General features: G+C 45.2%; 1 protein-coding gene and 1 long non-coding RNA gene across 3 annotated transcripts in view; one reads left to right on the top strand and one right to left on the bottom strand.

Moving 5' to 3' along the window:
* Positions 1 to 901: 901 nt before the first annotated feature.
* Oxa1l (OXA1L mitochondrial inner membrane protein) overlaps positions 902 to 16,469 on the bottom strand; it is a 29,503-nt gene continuing 13,935 nt past the window's right edge. For both annotated transcript variants that reach the window (XM_077686476.1, XM_077686477.1), the window contains exons 6-9: positions 13,869 to 14,033; positions 11,922 to 12,026; positions 7,820 to 7,985; positions 902 to 1,162 (exon numbers count right to left, since the gene is read on the bottom strand). In XM_077686476.1, the coding sequence (XP_077542602.1) occupies positions 996 to 1,162; positions 7,820 to 7,985; positions 11,922 to 12,026; positions 13,869 to 14,033 (603 nt within the window). In that variant the 3' untranslated portion in view covers positions 902 to 995. The remainder of the gene's footprint in view (positions 1,163 to 7,819; positions 7,986 to 11,921; positions 12,027 to 13,868; positions 14,034 to 16,469) is intronic.
* On the top strand, positions 4,216 to 11,986 carry LOC144155187 (uncharacterized). Its single transcript, XR_013319522.1, has 3 exons — positions 4,216 to 4,699; positions 9,474 to 9,622; positions 11,877 to 11,986. It is a non-coding gene; the product is annotated as an uncharacterized LOC144155187 (long non-coding RNA).

Here is a 16,469-nt window from a genome sequence, read left to right as displayed (position 1 = left end):
CCATAGGCCAAATGCCTCAAAGTCGCCCAACCCCAGTGATTTCAGGCAGCCATAACAACCATAGTAGGGACACTGACGGCCCGCATTCATAGATGCATATATAGTGCTGTATGAAAGCACCTACAGGCATTACACCAAGAAATTAAAGCCCGGAAGCAAGTCACACTGAAGAGTCGTATGCTTCTTTAAGCTCCAAGAATGAAAGCTATTTCATTGCACAACAAAATTAACCACCTGTGTGGACTGCAGGGGATTAACTATTCCAGTCTTTAAAAACTGTGAACTGTATGTGGTATAGAAGAGCTTTGAATTGCTTTTGAATGGAAGTTTTGCAAAGGTATTTGCATATGCACTGCATGTGAAAAAAGTTCTAATGTCTGTCGGGTGTTTTGCTATTTTGTGTCCATTGGAAACATTGCCCCAATCTTTGTTCACTGGTTTTGTTTGCCACCGTACAGAATGATTTCACAACAGCTGTGTAAAAGCTTTCATGAAGCGCTATGCTAAAAGCAAGAAAAAACTTCCTGAGATTTTTCCATTTCCCAAATGATGAAAGTGACCTGATGCCAAGTTACTCACAGGAGCAACTTTTCATTGGTGCACACACAGGTAGCAACGGTGTGTTCCTCTCCATAGAAGCGATTAGCAGACTTTGACTTTACAACTTCTTTTTCAAATAAATGCGATGATCATACAGCGCAAAAATAGAAAAAGATGATGCATATCTCACGGTGCTGGAATCCATCTCACGTCCTGGCTCAAAGCCCATTTAACATGCACCTTTTGCACAACATTTCCTTAGTTTTCATTGAACACCAAAACACAGCACAGCTACACTAACCATTCCAAAAGAAGCCTCGTGTCTTCACTTCCAGATCAGTCAAAGAAAACAACAAACTGATTCAGAGGGGTGGTTTTTTTCTTTTTTCCTGATATGTACAACTGACTACTGCCAAGTGATTTAACAATACTAAAATGCTCTGTCGCTGCTAAATCTAGCCCTTGATCTTCTGGCTCGTACCGGCCCCCTTTGCGAAAGCCTGCTTGGTTGGGTCGTAGGTGTACGTCTTCACCACGGGGCCCATGCCAGCCTTCTTGAATCGTATCTCATCTGCCCTGCTCCTTTCCTCCAGCTCCCGAGTGATGCGGGTGTTGGTGAAGGCTGCAAGAGAGAGGGAAGAATAGCAAGCTTAAGGCCAGCCAACTACACGCATAAATGCAAGGTCCCCTTCGTCAGTTTACACACCGAAAATTCAGGGTTGATTCCCCTCTGCAAGGATCCGATCAAAGCTCAGAATCTGACGGCCACGATAAAATCCCCTGATAAGCACAAGTGGTGCACATAAACTATCAGTGCGCCCCAATCTTTACTCTAGCCACTAGGCTGCCACAAAAGGTATGTCAAATAGAAGAAAGTTCAGGCAATGTATGCACATATGCAGGGACAAATGTTTCGCTGGACCTAAGCCTACATCCCATTCTGAGATAAAGTATATTTTTTGATGACAAATTAATAACCTCTCACTCTTATGGTGAAAACTAGGCTCTGAATGCTTCCCTACTGATTTCCCTGTGGTGGGCATACATCTCTGCCCCTGCCATGAGAACCCCTCCATTTCTGTGCAGCCTTCCAGCGGCAGTGTGAACATTCAGCCCCAGCTGCATTTATGGCTTTCCATTCCCTACATTCAGGTGGAAAGATGACACCATGGCTCTTGGCCAGCTATGAAAGTGACAATGAGCGGCAGCGTAGCAAGGGGAGGGATGGGGACATCAGGATCATGGGTGATAATTCTTGGGACCATGTCAGGGTGCCACACGAATAAAACAATTTTAGTGCATTTCTGAAAGTCAGGGCACGATTCTCACTTGTTTTTGAGAAATAACCTTGCTTTCGTTATCATGCTTTTCATAGAAAATGACCCTTTTCTTCAATTGTGAAAATCCTGAATAGGAAAACTAGACACTTGCAGAAAATGGTTGCCAGGGCTTCAAGCCATGTCTCCTGACAGTCGTTTGTGGAAAGCTCTTTGCACTTTCGTTATTCATGTGACTGGGGGAAGGTGGCGTTGGTATTTGACCTTTACATCATAAGCACGACTTGCCTAAAGGTACAACGAAGTATAAACAGCATTGTTATTCTTTTTCAACTAAAAAGGCAAGTTGATATGCTGCGGTGTGACCAGTAAAGTTGCTGTACCCCCCTTACCCCCTTGTTACAAAGGGGAAGTCACCCATCATCACTGTCATCGAAAATGTTCAGTGAGTGTACAGCAACAGACCTTGTTTTGAGGCCTTTTCAACAAACAAACAAAAAAAAAAGAAAGAAAGAAAGAAGAAAGAAAAAGGAAGAAAGATACATGCAATCAAGAGTTTTCAATAACCCTCAAAGTGAAACTGTTTTTTTGCTCCTACTATTAGGCTCCATCTCTCTCTCCCACTGTGTTTGCGCGAGTGTGACAAAGGAAAAAAAGAGGTTTTACTTTCTGTCGCTACCTTCGTCTCATACAGGCTGTGAGCTGTTCTGCACAATTGACCCCATGCCTTGATCATATAACAAACTCCCTGCTCGCTGTCCTAAATACCACCATTAAAGTTAACAAAACAACGAAAAGTGAGCTGCGGCTATACCAATTTTTATTTATGCCCATTAGAATCTGCTGTCATTTTGCAATTAGTCTGTTGCAATATATTCACGCCAAACAGGATAGACGCCATGTTCAAAAAATTATTATACACTATTGAATGTTCACATCTTGACTAGTAAGCCTGAACTCAGCCCGTGACTGCTGGTCTTCCATTTAATGTTGGGGTATATTTGCAGCCCTTACGCCTCACTTGTAGACGTGGTCGGGCCTAGCACGGTTTGTGGGGCAGCTATCTTGGTCAGTGACATGGTCACGTGCGTGCTAGCTCCCTTGTGAGTCATACGAAGTGTGCCATCACCGCAATTCCACGCGACTTGTGAAAGATGCTGGAAGATGGACCCTCATTGGTCGCCCGTCGACCCCCTCTTTTACGGAGGAACCCCTCTTTCTACTGAGCAGAGTTCAGAAACGCACACTGTTTTTGCGGGGACTCTGATTCTGCTGGTCATTGGGAGTGCCTTGTCCCCACGCCACGATGACAGATAACAAAGTTGTTGAGCCCATGCAGGACCTAGCAATTGAGTGGAGCCCTCTGCCGTGAGCGACGCCCGCACCTCTCTGGCAATAGAGCCACTCTTCTTTACAGAAGCGTTGGAGCCTTAACCATGTGTATTGGAACCAACAAGTGAGTCCTTGGACTCTGCTACATCGCTAGTGCAGCTTGGTAGTTCTTGCTCCAGCAAAGCTAGTCGGTGTTGCCCTGAGATTCTGTACGCTAGCCCACACTGTATATTTATGCTTCACTGCCTTTACAATCATTCTATTGATGGAGTAAATTAATTTTAGTCCTCCATGATTCTAAGCTGCAACAAATGCTGTAAGCCACGGTTCTTTTTTTTCCCATAAAAGATAACTGTCATTGCTTAATTGTGCAACAAACAGTATGTTATGCATAACAAACATTCTATAGACGTAGTTTTATGCTAAACATGGTAGTATGTTGTTACTGAGTTTCACCGTAACTGAGTGGTGGTGGTGGTGGAGGTGGTGGTGGTGGTGGTAAAACATTTATTCAAGCGAAAAAGGTTCGCGCTTGAAAGTGGGAGAAGCCCTCAGTCCAGGGCCCTGCGGCGGCTGCGGTCGTACGTGCCCGTTCCACCAACTGTCGCCGGTCCTCAGGGTCCAAACTGCACAGCGCGGCCTCCCACTGCTCGAGGGTTGGGGTGCGAATAATGGGGGCTGCTGGTGTGTTTTGGCAAGCCCACGTGGTGTAGTACAGTGTTGGATGTCCGCTGCAGTGTGGGCATGTTGGTGGATATATTGTGGGGTGTATGATGTGCAGGAAGCAAAGGTGGGGGAATGTGTTGGTCTGTAGCTGCCGCCAACCTACAACATCCTCTCGGGTGAGCTTCTGGTGCGGTGGTGGGTAGGCACATCTGGCAAAACGGTGGTGTTGCAGAAGTGCACGGTACTGCTGCTGGATAGGCTCTGGGTCACGGAGCAACTAGTGCGGTGCCCGGAGGGTGCATGCTCAGGCTGTAGCAAGTGCTCGCTCGTTTCCGTCGAACCCTGCGTGACCTGGCGCCCATATTAATACAGTTGGGTTTAGGGTGTCCTGGTGCTTTTTAGAAATTGGAGGGCGCATATTGAGATGCAACCGTTGCCATAGTTTCTGCATGCCTGTTGGGCAGTCTGTAATTATGTGAAGTGGTTGATTCGAAGTTGGAGACGTCATCGCCAGTGCGATGGCCGTTTCTTCGGCTTCAACGATGTTTTTGATTTTTATGGTTGCAGAGCGAACGACATCGCCTAAGTCGTTGATGACGCTTACTGCTGTGGCTGGATGGGATGCGTAGTGGGCCACATCCGTGAATCGCACATGGGGGTGGTCAGAGTACTGCCCTTGCAGGAATTGTACCCGTGCTTGTCTGCTGTGCGTGATGATCGGGGTGCATGTTTCGCAGGAGCGGAGCAACCCTGATGAGCGTGCGGATGCCCTGGGGCACAGTTTCCGGACGAGGGTGGCTGGTGTCAGCTATCCAGTAGCCTAGCTGCCTCAGCACCGTGCGACCGGTCGAAGTTTGCCTGAGCCGCCCTATTTGGCTGACAAGGTGGACATCACTGATCTCCCACACCTTGTTCTGCACCCCGAGCGCTACCAGCTTGCTAGTGGCGGTGTGAGGAGGGAGGCCTAGCGCCTGCTTGTAGGCCTTCCGGAGGAGTATGTCAAGTTGGTGCATTTCCCTCGGTTTCAGCGGGAGGTAGGGCGTAGAGTAGAGAGTCGACGTGGTGCATAGGCTTCAACACTGCACAACGCGACTCGCCGTCGGACTTTCCTGCAGGGACTTAGAGACATGCAGCAAAGCCCCTTTACTAACCCCTGCAAGTCCATGCATGCTGCGACCTCGGGATTGCGGCACGGCCCAAGAATTCTCTTGTGCATTCCCAGGTTCGACGGGGTGGCTGTTCGCGGTGTCTGCCTCATTGCCTCTCTGACTCAGTGGGAACCACAGTGCTTTTGCTTGTTTGTGGTTCCTTTCAGATTGAAAAATGTTTAACGCTGGTTTTGACCCCTGCAGTGGAGACTATAAAAAGCTCTCTCCCTGGCGAGCTGGGCCAGTGCGTGAATCAGCGGAAAACATTACTCTACCCATTTGAGTTGTCATGCCTCAGGCATGCCAGTGTGCTGCTACCTGTATCATCACTTTTCTCTACTTGCATGTACAGTGTGTTGCGACGATAACTGGAACACTTTAAAAAATTTTCCTGAGCGATCCGCCGCTCTGTTCACGCTCAAACTTCACACAAAGGTCGCATTTTGTGGTCTATTTTGTTTGACACGGGGAACAACAACGGTAGTTACCTGTTTATTCTGAAAATAAATAAAAACGATTTTCGCCTATGGGAAAATGGCGGCGATTTGGACGTGCGAGCCTGAAAACCGGGTTTTCTGATCGTCTGTTAGTTCATTTCTAGGTGCATTTTCTGATCGTCTGCTGCACCATTTGGCTCCGCACGTGAATCCCAAACATGCGTTTCACTCTGCAGGTGGTTCCGTCGTTCCAACATCAACTTGCGCTGGCTCGCACGTCCAAATCAGCGGCCATTTTCCCATAGGCGAAAATCGTTTTTATTTATTTTCAGAATAAACAGGTAAGTACCGTTGTTGTTCCCGGTGTCAAACAAAATAGACCACAAAATGCCACCTTTGTGTGAAGTTTGAGCGCGAACAGAGCGGCGGATCGCTCAGGAAAAATTTTTAAAGTGTTCCAGTTATCGTCGCAACACCCTGTATATTAAACCGTTCAGCCTGGCCTTTGGCTTTTCGTCATCAGCACAGAGTCAACTCTGCCGCTCGCCAACCATGCTACCATGACGGAACGAGGGTCGTACTCAGGCATTTTCATCCTGCAACAATATATAATGTAGACCGCGTATAACGTATGTCACGGGAGCCGCGAAAATCCGCACTATAAGTGGTACTGCACTATAAACAAAACATTCGCACATCCAACCACATCGCTCCCTACCTTTCACTCATTCTTTGTTTATCATCACACAAACGAATGCCACTTGAGGCACAGTCTGTAATTTGTCTTTTTTTACCCTCACATCAGACGCTGCTGCGCGGTCTTACCAACTGCGAGTGTGGCTTTAACTTCCTTTGTGTGTGTGTTTTAAAGGCGCCTGTATGCATTTGCATCTAGAAGAACCGATGCCACAGGGAGGGAAAAAGCTGGGCGTATGCCCCAGGTAAAATTTATAAGAACGCAAGCTGGATTTTTTTTTCACCCCACCTGACGCCGCTCGCTATCTCCAGATGTTCAAAAAGGGAAAGGACTGTTGCTTATCGGCACAACGTTCTAAGAGAAACAACTTATAGCGCATGCGCAAGGGGGGGGGGGGGCTCGCTATTTTCTCAGGTGCGGCAGTTATAGTTATCATGTGAGTGCACATGGAACAAGAAAACTAAAGAGTGCCTATTTGTTTCTTTTCTGCGTCTAAGTTACAGGACGGTGGCCACGGAGTGTGCGCTGCGTTGGATAGCTGATTCCATTCTCTTTCCTTTCTTGTGGAGCTAAAACGATGCCCCAGCTGCATCGGTCGATCGGCGGACCCACCAAAAAACTGCATTATAAACTAGGGGTGGGTGATTGATCGATTAACCTTCTGATTAATAGAGTAATGCGTTATTCGCGATTATTTTTTTTTAAACAGTTAATCGGTTGCCATCATGTGAGCAAGCTGAAACTGGAGTTGCATGTTGAAATAGTGCGCAAGTGTGTCGAGGATCATATTCTTGTTCAAATAACCAGCCTTACGTCCCAACAAAAAACCACACAAGTATGCTCAGAGATGATATGATTAATACCGCAAGCTGATCGTCAAGACAGACGGGAACTTGGATACTTTTAATAAAACTATACGCGGTACAAAAAACGGCGAGCGGAAACTCACACCCTTTAATAGTTGTATAGACTAACTCTGCGTAAATAAGCCACGATGAATAGGCATTCCTGCAATGATGGCAAATTCTGACATTGCTGATTCTATAAATACTACGAGTGACGAACACAGTGATAAGCATCCCACCCTCATCAGCGCCACAATAATGATCTGCTAACCTGATCTGGAATGTTTGCGAACAAGCCGAGGAGCATATTGTAATATTATGTTGCTATCATTATCATCAAAATATTATTTTTTATCTTTTTCTTCTCGAATCAAAGAAACCAATTAATCTATTAATTAACTGATAAAAGCCTGCCGATTAATTGGGTGAAACTTTTTAACCAACGCCCAGCCCTGCTATAAACGGTACTGTGCTTCAGGCAGCCACGTTCTAAGCGGTATGGTTATGCACCGAGTTCTATAGGAGGCAAACTGGATGTCACGAAAACCCGCGTCATATCCGGTCCTAAACTATAAGCGGTTACATTATACAAGGTATACACTGTACATGCCTATGGCAAGAGGCATCAACTGGCTATAAGGTCTCCGTGCACATCCCAGCAATGCAACGGCCATTTCTTGAGTGTACTCCAAGAATTGGCATGTTGTGTAAACATCAGCTTGAAATCAATCTGAACCTCTAATACCTGTGGTAAAAAATTAAATGTACTCAGCTTACAAGGAAAGTCTGCCACCCCGGGAACGTTGGGTGAGACAGCAAGCCATAAAAAGCTGCAGGTGGCAAGCAACATGATTAGAAGCAGGGAAAGCCCACTCACTTTCTTTGACACCTTCCACAAAGCCCTTCTTGGACAGGGCCAATTCGCTCTTTGGGTGCTTCACCAGTGCCGGGATGTTCAAGTAGTTCCGCACGGGTTGCAGGCGCAGTACGCCAACTTGGCACAAGGTGAATATGTTACTTGTGACCCAGTAGCACAAGAGGGCCTGCATTTGAATACACAGTGTGTATTACTACAACATGCCAGTTTACGTTTACAGGAACCAAAAAGCACATCCTTCGTCAATAAAGAATCCATATTTTGACTTATCAGTTTTACAAATGATTGATGACCGTTACGTGGAAAATTATTCCCATTTACAACAAAACTTCACCATTCACATACGAGGAACAGGGCATTTCCACGACAGAGAGAAAAAGCTCAGCGCATTCATTCTGCAGTTACCACCCACCCGTAGAGAACTGGGGTGTGTGGCAAGGCTTAGTATATCAGATCCCCAAGAGAGCTGTACGCGACCTCAGCAAAATTAAAAACAGCTCTTGCCGTGAGACAGAGCTCACGGTAAGCCTCCCACAAAAAGTGTTAGCAGTACAGGCATTGTATTTTAAAAAGTACCACAAATTGCTCGAGGCATGCATAATTTGATTACAAAAATTAACCAAAGCTGTATAAAGAATTTGCACATGTACGTAACTATGTTTTTAAATACTGCAGCTTTCTTACGTCACTAACAAATCCTTTTAAGCAAAAACAAACAACAAAACTCAAAAACAGCATGCTAATTTCAAAAATACGTGACATATGCCTGCCTTTTATTCTGCACCGCACATGACTCCATTACCCATACATCTGTACTGTTCAGACGCTTCAGCAAGGAAAACCTGGTCTCTCTGAACACTGCAACCGACTGGCTTCATTGAGATGCAGGGTGTCTACCAAGTTGATCGGGTGTCTGGACATGTCCCTGCCCCGTCTGCCTCATTGCGCAGTGCTGGGCCACACATCTTTCAGTCAGAAGTGCTTTCGAGTGAATGCAGGGCCCAATCGTGCTTTTTCTTTTTACATTTTTAAACACCCCTGCACAGTGTCAATCACAACAGTGGTAGGCAGCTGACTTGCTGGTACGACTAGTCAGTGCATCTTACTTGCAGCATGGGTTTATCACTGCTCTTGTTCCTATGGTGGTCAATGAGAAGTGCTTTTTACGAAGCACAAAGCAAGAATTTTTCAAGGTAGCCGACTCGGAGCATGCTTATTTGGTGATGGCGGTGGAGTGTCTTAATTGTAATACAGGCAAGTTTAGCCTTTCAAAGTTTCATATGTGATGCATCAGCCTTTGGATGGTTTTCCCCACCATAGCCTATCTAAGCAGCTGGTGTTTCCCAAAAACTGCACGAGGAGAACTCTAACTCGACATCTGGCCGAGCGGGGATCCAGGGGCACTGGGCTCGGTGCAGTCCTCGATCTAGGCACAACAACACTTCAAACAACCGAGCATACTCCATACAGCATGCTGTCTGCTTTGCCCCACATTGCAGTTGTTCCCCTCTTGGTGTCACAGTGATACCACTTGACACTGCTACCACCCTCACGATGGCAGTATGGAAAGTACATAGGAGCAGCGTTAGAGCACAGAACAAATGCAGTAAGGTGAGCACCAGTGATTTGTGGCACCGCCCTCTTGACCTTTCAGCATTCCAGTGCACTGTACAGGTCCGAGCAGAAGTAAATGAAGCACGGGAGCGGTGGCCGAATCGCATCGCTGCGCTACCTAGGAAAGCCAAGGGGAGCCAACCAGCGCAGTTCTACGGATGTGTGTGTACTGCCCCCTCATCTTAACTGGTACGTTTATTTGTCACTCTGCTGGCATGTCTGACTGGGCGTGACAATTTGCAAAGGGCAGTGCTAGGCTATACGACGGCGCTGGTTACATTGACGCTCGCAGCCATCGGCGGTGACTAAATCCGCCGCTGTTGAGTTGGGGGAAGCTACACACACTTGAAAACATTCCTTGTAGCGGGCCACAGAGTGCAATCATTGATATTCTGCTCACAGGCGGCACAGTATTGCCTGCCTGCCCGGTCTCCCATGGGCTGCTCTTGCTTCATGCAATATTTGCTCGGCACGTGTGTTACGTATTTCTCCTTCCTCAGAACAGTCCTGAGCTGATAAATAACAGCCGTTACTTGGGAGGAAACAAGGTAGCATGAACTAAGAACAACCTCAGAATAAGGATGTTTTTCAAAATAACGACCCATTTTTTTCCCCTGTGATTCACCCTCAGAATGAGCTGCCTGTATTCTCCAGAAATATTTTGCTGTCAATTTATTTCTATTGCATAGAAAAGGCAGGCCATGGGAAACTGGATAGGCAGGCTATAATACTATGCGCCCGTGAGGAGGACATCAATGGTTGCACTCTATGGTGTGCAACAATGCATGTTTTCAAGTGTGTGTAGCCTCCTCTAACCAAGCAGTGGGGGATTCAGTCACAGCTGATGACTACAAGCGGCAATGTAAACAGTGTTATTGTATAGCCTAGCGCTGCCCTTTGAAAACTGACACACGAGCAGAGCTACGGTTAAACACACGAGATAGGGTGGCAAAGGCAGAGTGCATGCATCCCCTGAACATCGCTTGATGGCCCCCGTTGGCCTTTTCAGGTGGCGCCACAATTCGATTTGGCCACCGTTCCCGTGCTCAGTTTACTTCTGCTCGGCCTGTACGTGGATGCCCACTGACCACAAACTGATACAGAATTATAGCACTCCCACATGTTTATGAACAACTTGAAAAGATGTCCGGCCGTTTCATATAGGTAACAATTCAAAATACTACACAGTTCAATATGTCTGAGCTCTATTGTGCCATGCCTGGTGGTTTATATGGAGTTTTTTTTATGTATTGCAGTTCACTGCTATTCATCGCATGCTCAATAGTTAAGGCCTGCCACCCTTCTTTTGTCCTTCCTCTACAGAATGAAATTATATCTGCCCGGTACATTGCCAATGTGGGTGCAGTCACTTTAGTAACAATAGGTACATCCTTCTGAAATGTTGGATGCTCGGACACAAGGCCACCCCCAGTCTTCCAGAAATCTTTTCGTGTGAAAGCTGCATTTAAGAGTTGTGGGCCATGTCATTTGTTGCTGCATAGCACTCAAGTGGCAACAGCAGCCAGCGGAGGGTAATAGATGTATAACCTAACGAAGAAACGTCTGACGCATAAGGTGCAAGCCATGTGGGGTTTCATTTCATTCACGTTGCACCGTAAACTAGCACACATGGGTGTACTTTTGTTTCAACTCCTAAAAATACAGCCACTGTATCCAGGTATCAATGCCAGGACAAAACACTTAGTAAAACATGTTGGCCACTGAGCTGCTGCAGCAGGCGCATACTGGAATTTGATAGATGCAAAAGGCTTTCCAGATAACCCCAGATTTTGCTTGAGCCACATACGGAATACTGTGCCGTTTCTTACAGGTGTGATAACAGAAAGTACTCAAAATAAGAAGGCATATGCTAAGGGTATACTGAAGTGAATTTGTCCAACCATTATTTGTGGGTGCATTGTGTAGTTCTAGAGCTATTTTAATCCTCCTTTTCACTTTCAAAGCTTCGAATAAGATAATGCAGCGGGCACTCTTTTGTGGCTGCCTCATCAAATACTGGCATGCTATGCGATTCAATGAGCTTCCAGTCTTCAAAATTGTAATTTTCACCTATTTCATGATCATTGACTCCCCTCCTTTTTTTGATGCAATGTTTATGCAGGTTAAACGTACTCGCAATTTGTTAAATTTCAATCTGTTAAATTTCACCCTTCGAACTTGAGAAAGAGTCATCCAGCCTCCCTCACCAAATCAGTGAGGAGCATGGTGCAAGAAACGACACCTTTGAATGCAATTGTTTTGTGGCGGATAATTTTGTGCGCAGAAATGGACAAAAATGTAAAAAATACAGCTCTCATTATATTTCTGTGCAATTAGACACGGGGAAGTGTTCACTTTAGTATGCATGTTCAGACTGAAGACGCCACGATAAGGTAAATAGAAAGGAGAAATAAGATAAATGACAGTTTTCCGTGCTGCGCAGGAGGGTAAAGAGGCAAGAGTGGAGCATTCAAGGACAGCAACTCACCGCTGGGAAGTTCATGGTGACTGGAAAGATGACCACCGGTAGAGCACGGAAAATGTATCTCGTCCACTGCAGATTGTCCGATCTGACACCACTTTCAGCGCCAAGCTGACAAAAATAACGCAACAAGCTTTAGGTGCAGAACAGACAAGGCAATCAAAGCAGTACAAAACACATTAAATAATGTTCTTCATGGGGGAATTCTATTTCCTGCTGAAGAGTACATTTGCCCATTTACTGTGTGCTCACGGCACCAATACAGTGCGCACTGTACATTTGGCCTTTCTACAGGCAAGGACCTGTCCTATACCTGTGCTACACGGCCGCTTCAAAGCCCTTCAGAAGGCCCTAAAATGAATTGTCTATAGAGTGGCGCAATGACTATTCAATAGGCGCACTTGTAAGTAAGCATTCAACTGTCAGCTGAAAATCGCCATGTAGCACAGGCATTAGGCTGCTGTCATGGAGGCTTGGGGAATGGTTAGAACATAAGCTCATATGCAATAGACGTTACTTCCACCAGCTCACTGCGACGAATGGTATCCTGCAAGTTCATTCATTCATTCTCGGCTAACACATGTCAGGAATGGAATCACCTCTCGCAATCACTTGCGTCCACTGCCGATCCTTGCAGTTTTAAAAGAGCGCTTGATAATCTATTTTGCGTTGACAGTGTAACAGGCTGATTTTTGTTACTTGCTTTTTATTGCATTATGATACTGTGAACATTCATCTTGAGCGTGCAAAAAACACACGGACACAGAAGACAAGGACAAGCGCTACTTCCAACTGAATTTTTTTGAATCAGGGTGAAATATATACCAGCAAAAAGACAACAAATACAGCAAAGGTTCCGATTATACAGAGATTAGAATAACGGAATCACTTGGCACTGTCCCACACGCATCAGTCATTACCACGAGCAGTTCTTTTTTAAGAATGCTGCCTTCTTATCCGACGAGGCTACCAATGTTGTACTGACACACTCGAAATCGCCTAGTTGCATTTCAGCTGCCTCCACTATCTCACGCGTGCGCTGATCAGAGTCCTGACACAATATCACAGAGTTTCGAAAGTATGGTTCACACTGGGGGCATTCACCGCAGTGAGTTGACAGGTTCCCATTCTTTCTTTTGTGTGCGTTATTTTGATGTTCACGTAACCTGGAGTTGACACACCATACCATCTGCCTTACAAATACCCTTCCACAGGCCAACGGAACACGGTACACAACCCCTCTGGTATATATTTCACCCTGATTCAATAAAATTCCGTTGGAAGTAGCGCTTGTCCTTGTCTTCTGTGTCCGTGTGTTTTTTGTGCACTTAAGATAAACGTTGATTGATTGATTGATTGTAGGGCTTAACGCACCGACGCAACACAGGCGATGAGGTGCGCCGTAGTGGAGGGCTCCGGATTAATTTTGACCACCCGGGGATCTTTAACGTGCGCCGAAATCTCGTACACACGGGCATTTTTGCTTTTTGCCTCCACCAGAAAAGCGGCCACCGCGGCCGCGAATCGTACCCGTGACCTCGTGCTGAGCAGCGCAACGCTTTAGCCACTGAGCAACAGCGGCGGGTTTAAGATAAACGTTATGGAATACCAACTAGCCTGAATGCCAGCACTGTGAACAGTTGCATTTCGATGTTAGTTGCCCCCTGTTTGAAAATGTTGCTGTGCCCTAGTCATGTGTTTTTGTATCTTGTACACTGTCAGTGCCCGCTCCCTTCTGCAATGCTGTAAAGCCCTGAGGGTACAATAAATGGAAAAAAAAAAGGAAGAAGTGCATTGCTGCCTCCCTGTGAAGCTGCACGAATGTGCATAAGGCATTTATGGCTGGATGGAAACCAATCCCCCAACAGCCCCTGGTCCCGGCCCAACTCACTTTAGGCCCACTACGCAACCCCCTTGGCTGCTCCCTGTACGAGAGTGGCAGCCAGTGCTTACCTCCAGCGTACAGAACAGGCTCACGCTGGTGATCAGCGGCAACACATAGTAGGGGTCTGCCACTGTGAGGTCAGTGAACCACAGCATACCGCCGGTCTTGAAGCTCTCTATGGGCAAGTTGGCCATGCCACGCAGGGCAAAAAAGAAGCTGATGAACACAGGAGCCTGGAACAAGATTAGTTAGGGAAGACTGTCAGCCATGTTGCACTTCTGGCATTGAGTGCCTGCCCCATTAGAGAAGGTAATTAATTAAAGTACAGTACACCCTCGCTATAACAAAATAACTTTGCTTGAACTCTTCCATTGTTCTAAGTTTTGTACAACTGCGGCTGCAGTGTATGCACTGAAAAGTCTTCCCGCTTTGAACATAACGCCGATTATAATAATGTTTGTTTCCTGTTCTGATGACACCATTACAACAAGGGTTCACCGTAAAAAAATAATGAGGGTTCACTGCAAAGTTTTAATCCACAATGCCCACCTGAATAGTACTGGCACAGGTTGTAGCTGTCATTTTATAAATGAAGAAATAATGAAAAAAATGAAGAATAAGATGTAACAAAGAAATAAAAGAATAAAGATGTAGCAAAATTAGCTGGCCTTGCATAATAACTCTCATCTTGTTTATCGTATTCTTTTAGTTTCCCACCACTAGTCGTAAACATGCCCCTAACCAGCTTTTCGCCTTTACAAAAGCATGTCGCTTTTTATCTCAGAACCCTTCCCTTATGAGTTTATAAGAAGGTGCATGCTTTGAGGATGAATGGAAATGAGGCAAAAAAATGGTGTAGTTACAGTTATTACAGTGCTCACTATCATGATTAATAATTAGATGAAATAATCAATGAAAGTTGAAAGGCACCTTTTGCTTGCCTATAATAATTTAGTAGACAAGAACGTTTTGAAATTGTGATATTAAACACAAAGTAAAAGGGTGTCCTCTGGTCAAACCTGCAATCGAACATTTGAGTACCATACACATATGGTTACGTATCATGAATTTAGTTGAAGACACAACTTCCTCAATACGTACAAACAAACAAAAAAGCCCCCCGGCCAGAAACTTTCATAAAGTTGTGCCTCAGGCTAAACGGCATTTTTACATACCTGCCAACCTGGTAACTTGGAAATTCGTAAAACCAGCGAACCGGGGCAGGTGGGGCAGCACACTTTTCTTTAAGTTTAAAAGGATTCACATTCTGTGGCAAGCGTACTCATGTTTTCACAACCATACATGAAAACTGCCAGTGTTGAAGAGTAATGAGCAACAACTCCACTGGGCAGGATGAGCAAATTCAAACGAGTACAATTTCAAAAACACTGGATAGTACTGTCGCCGCTTTTAGCCCCCCATTGCACTGCGAAGCAACTACCGCAGTCGTACCACAGGTCGCACTCCACTGGACGTGGCAGTCATACAAAGAGCGACACAAACACGGAAGTCCTAACCAGCCCCTGAACAACGTGGTATAAACAGGTTTGCCGAGGTGCACGGTCGTGAGTTCTGGATATGGATTCGTAGCCCACCCCGAGAAGACGACAGAAGACGCAGCTTCTGCTGATGATGATAGCAAGTGTACGTATTGCTCTCTCATTGCAGCGCAAGGTACTGCAGTGTTGTTTTAATAGATGTTCCAATTTATTAATCCAAAATCAAAACATTTCCCATAAAATTTCAAGCAAATCTTACATTTTATGAAAAATTTGGAAGAGTTGGCAGGTATGATTTTACAATCAAACTGCAATGCAGGCTCTTTGTATTGAAGAACCAAACAGTACCTCAGACATCCAAGCTGAGGCTCAGAAGCCAATTTAGGATTAGCTGATGCCCTGAAAAGCCCCTGTGCCCAGTGAGCCCCTCATGTATTTTTTTTTTGGCTACGGTAGGCCACAAGAGGGAAAAAAAGTGTGATCGTGTAGCACCTGCCCTTAACGATTTTGCTCTCATCTGTGAGAGAAAGAGAATGAGGCATGAAGTCATAAACCTGCTCCTCAATTAACTGCAAAAATGGAATAGTGTGAATCCCATTCCTACAGTCGAAGAGCTCCGCATTACAACCACAACGAAAGTGCATTTGACTTTCACCTTTTTGTGACTGCCTTATCCTTTCTGAATATCGCATATAATGGAAGTAGTCCATACTAATCGATCTGCTGTGTTTAAATTATTTATTTGCAAGGAACAAAGTTCCCCCAAATTTATTTGGAAATATTTGATTACATAGTGTTTATTGAACTGCATTTCAATGTCAGACATTTTTACTGTTGCTATTAAAAAAAAAAACAGAATCATGCTAAAGTTTCAAACATTAAGAAAATATATATGCAAGAAAGCCAAATAGGATTTTACATAATAATGAAAGAATACGCAGAGCCGAATTAGGTTTAAGCGCACAAATCGGTGGTTTTGAAGAATGCGCACTCTCCCAATATTAAGCATTTTAATGGTGGTGTTCAAAATTTCTGAATTAAAAATAATTTTCTATTCAGGCTTTTGTCTGGAACTGCTGTTATATGCAAGATGGCAATGAATTTGCACAAATGTGTAATACCTAATATAACCTGCTTCCCTTAACTCTTTCGTTACCGCACCTATTCAAA

The sequence above is a fragment of the Haemaphysalis longicornis genome, unplaced genomic scaffold, assembly GCF_048455015.1.
Source record: "Haemaphysalis longicornis isolate Haplotype H1 unplaced genomic scaffold, Haemaphysalis longicornis Haplotype H1 scaffold_1, whole genome shotgun sequence".
NCBI lineage: Eukaryota > Metazoa > Arthropoda > Arachnida > Ixodida > Ixodidae > Haemaphysalis > Haemaphysalis longicornis.
This window is presented reverse-complemented; position numbering and strand designations above follow the sequence as displayed.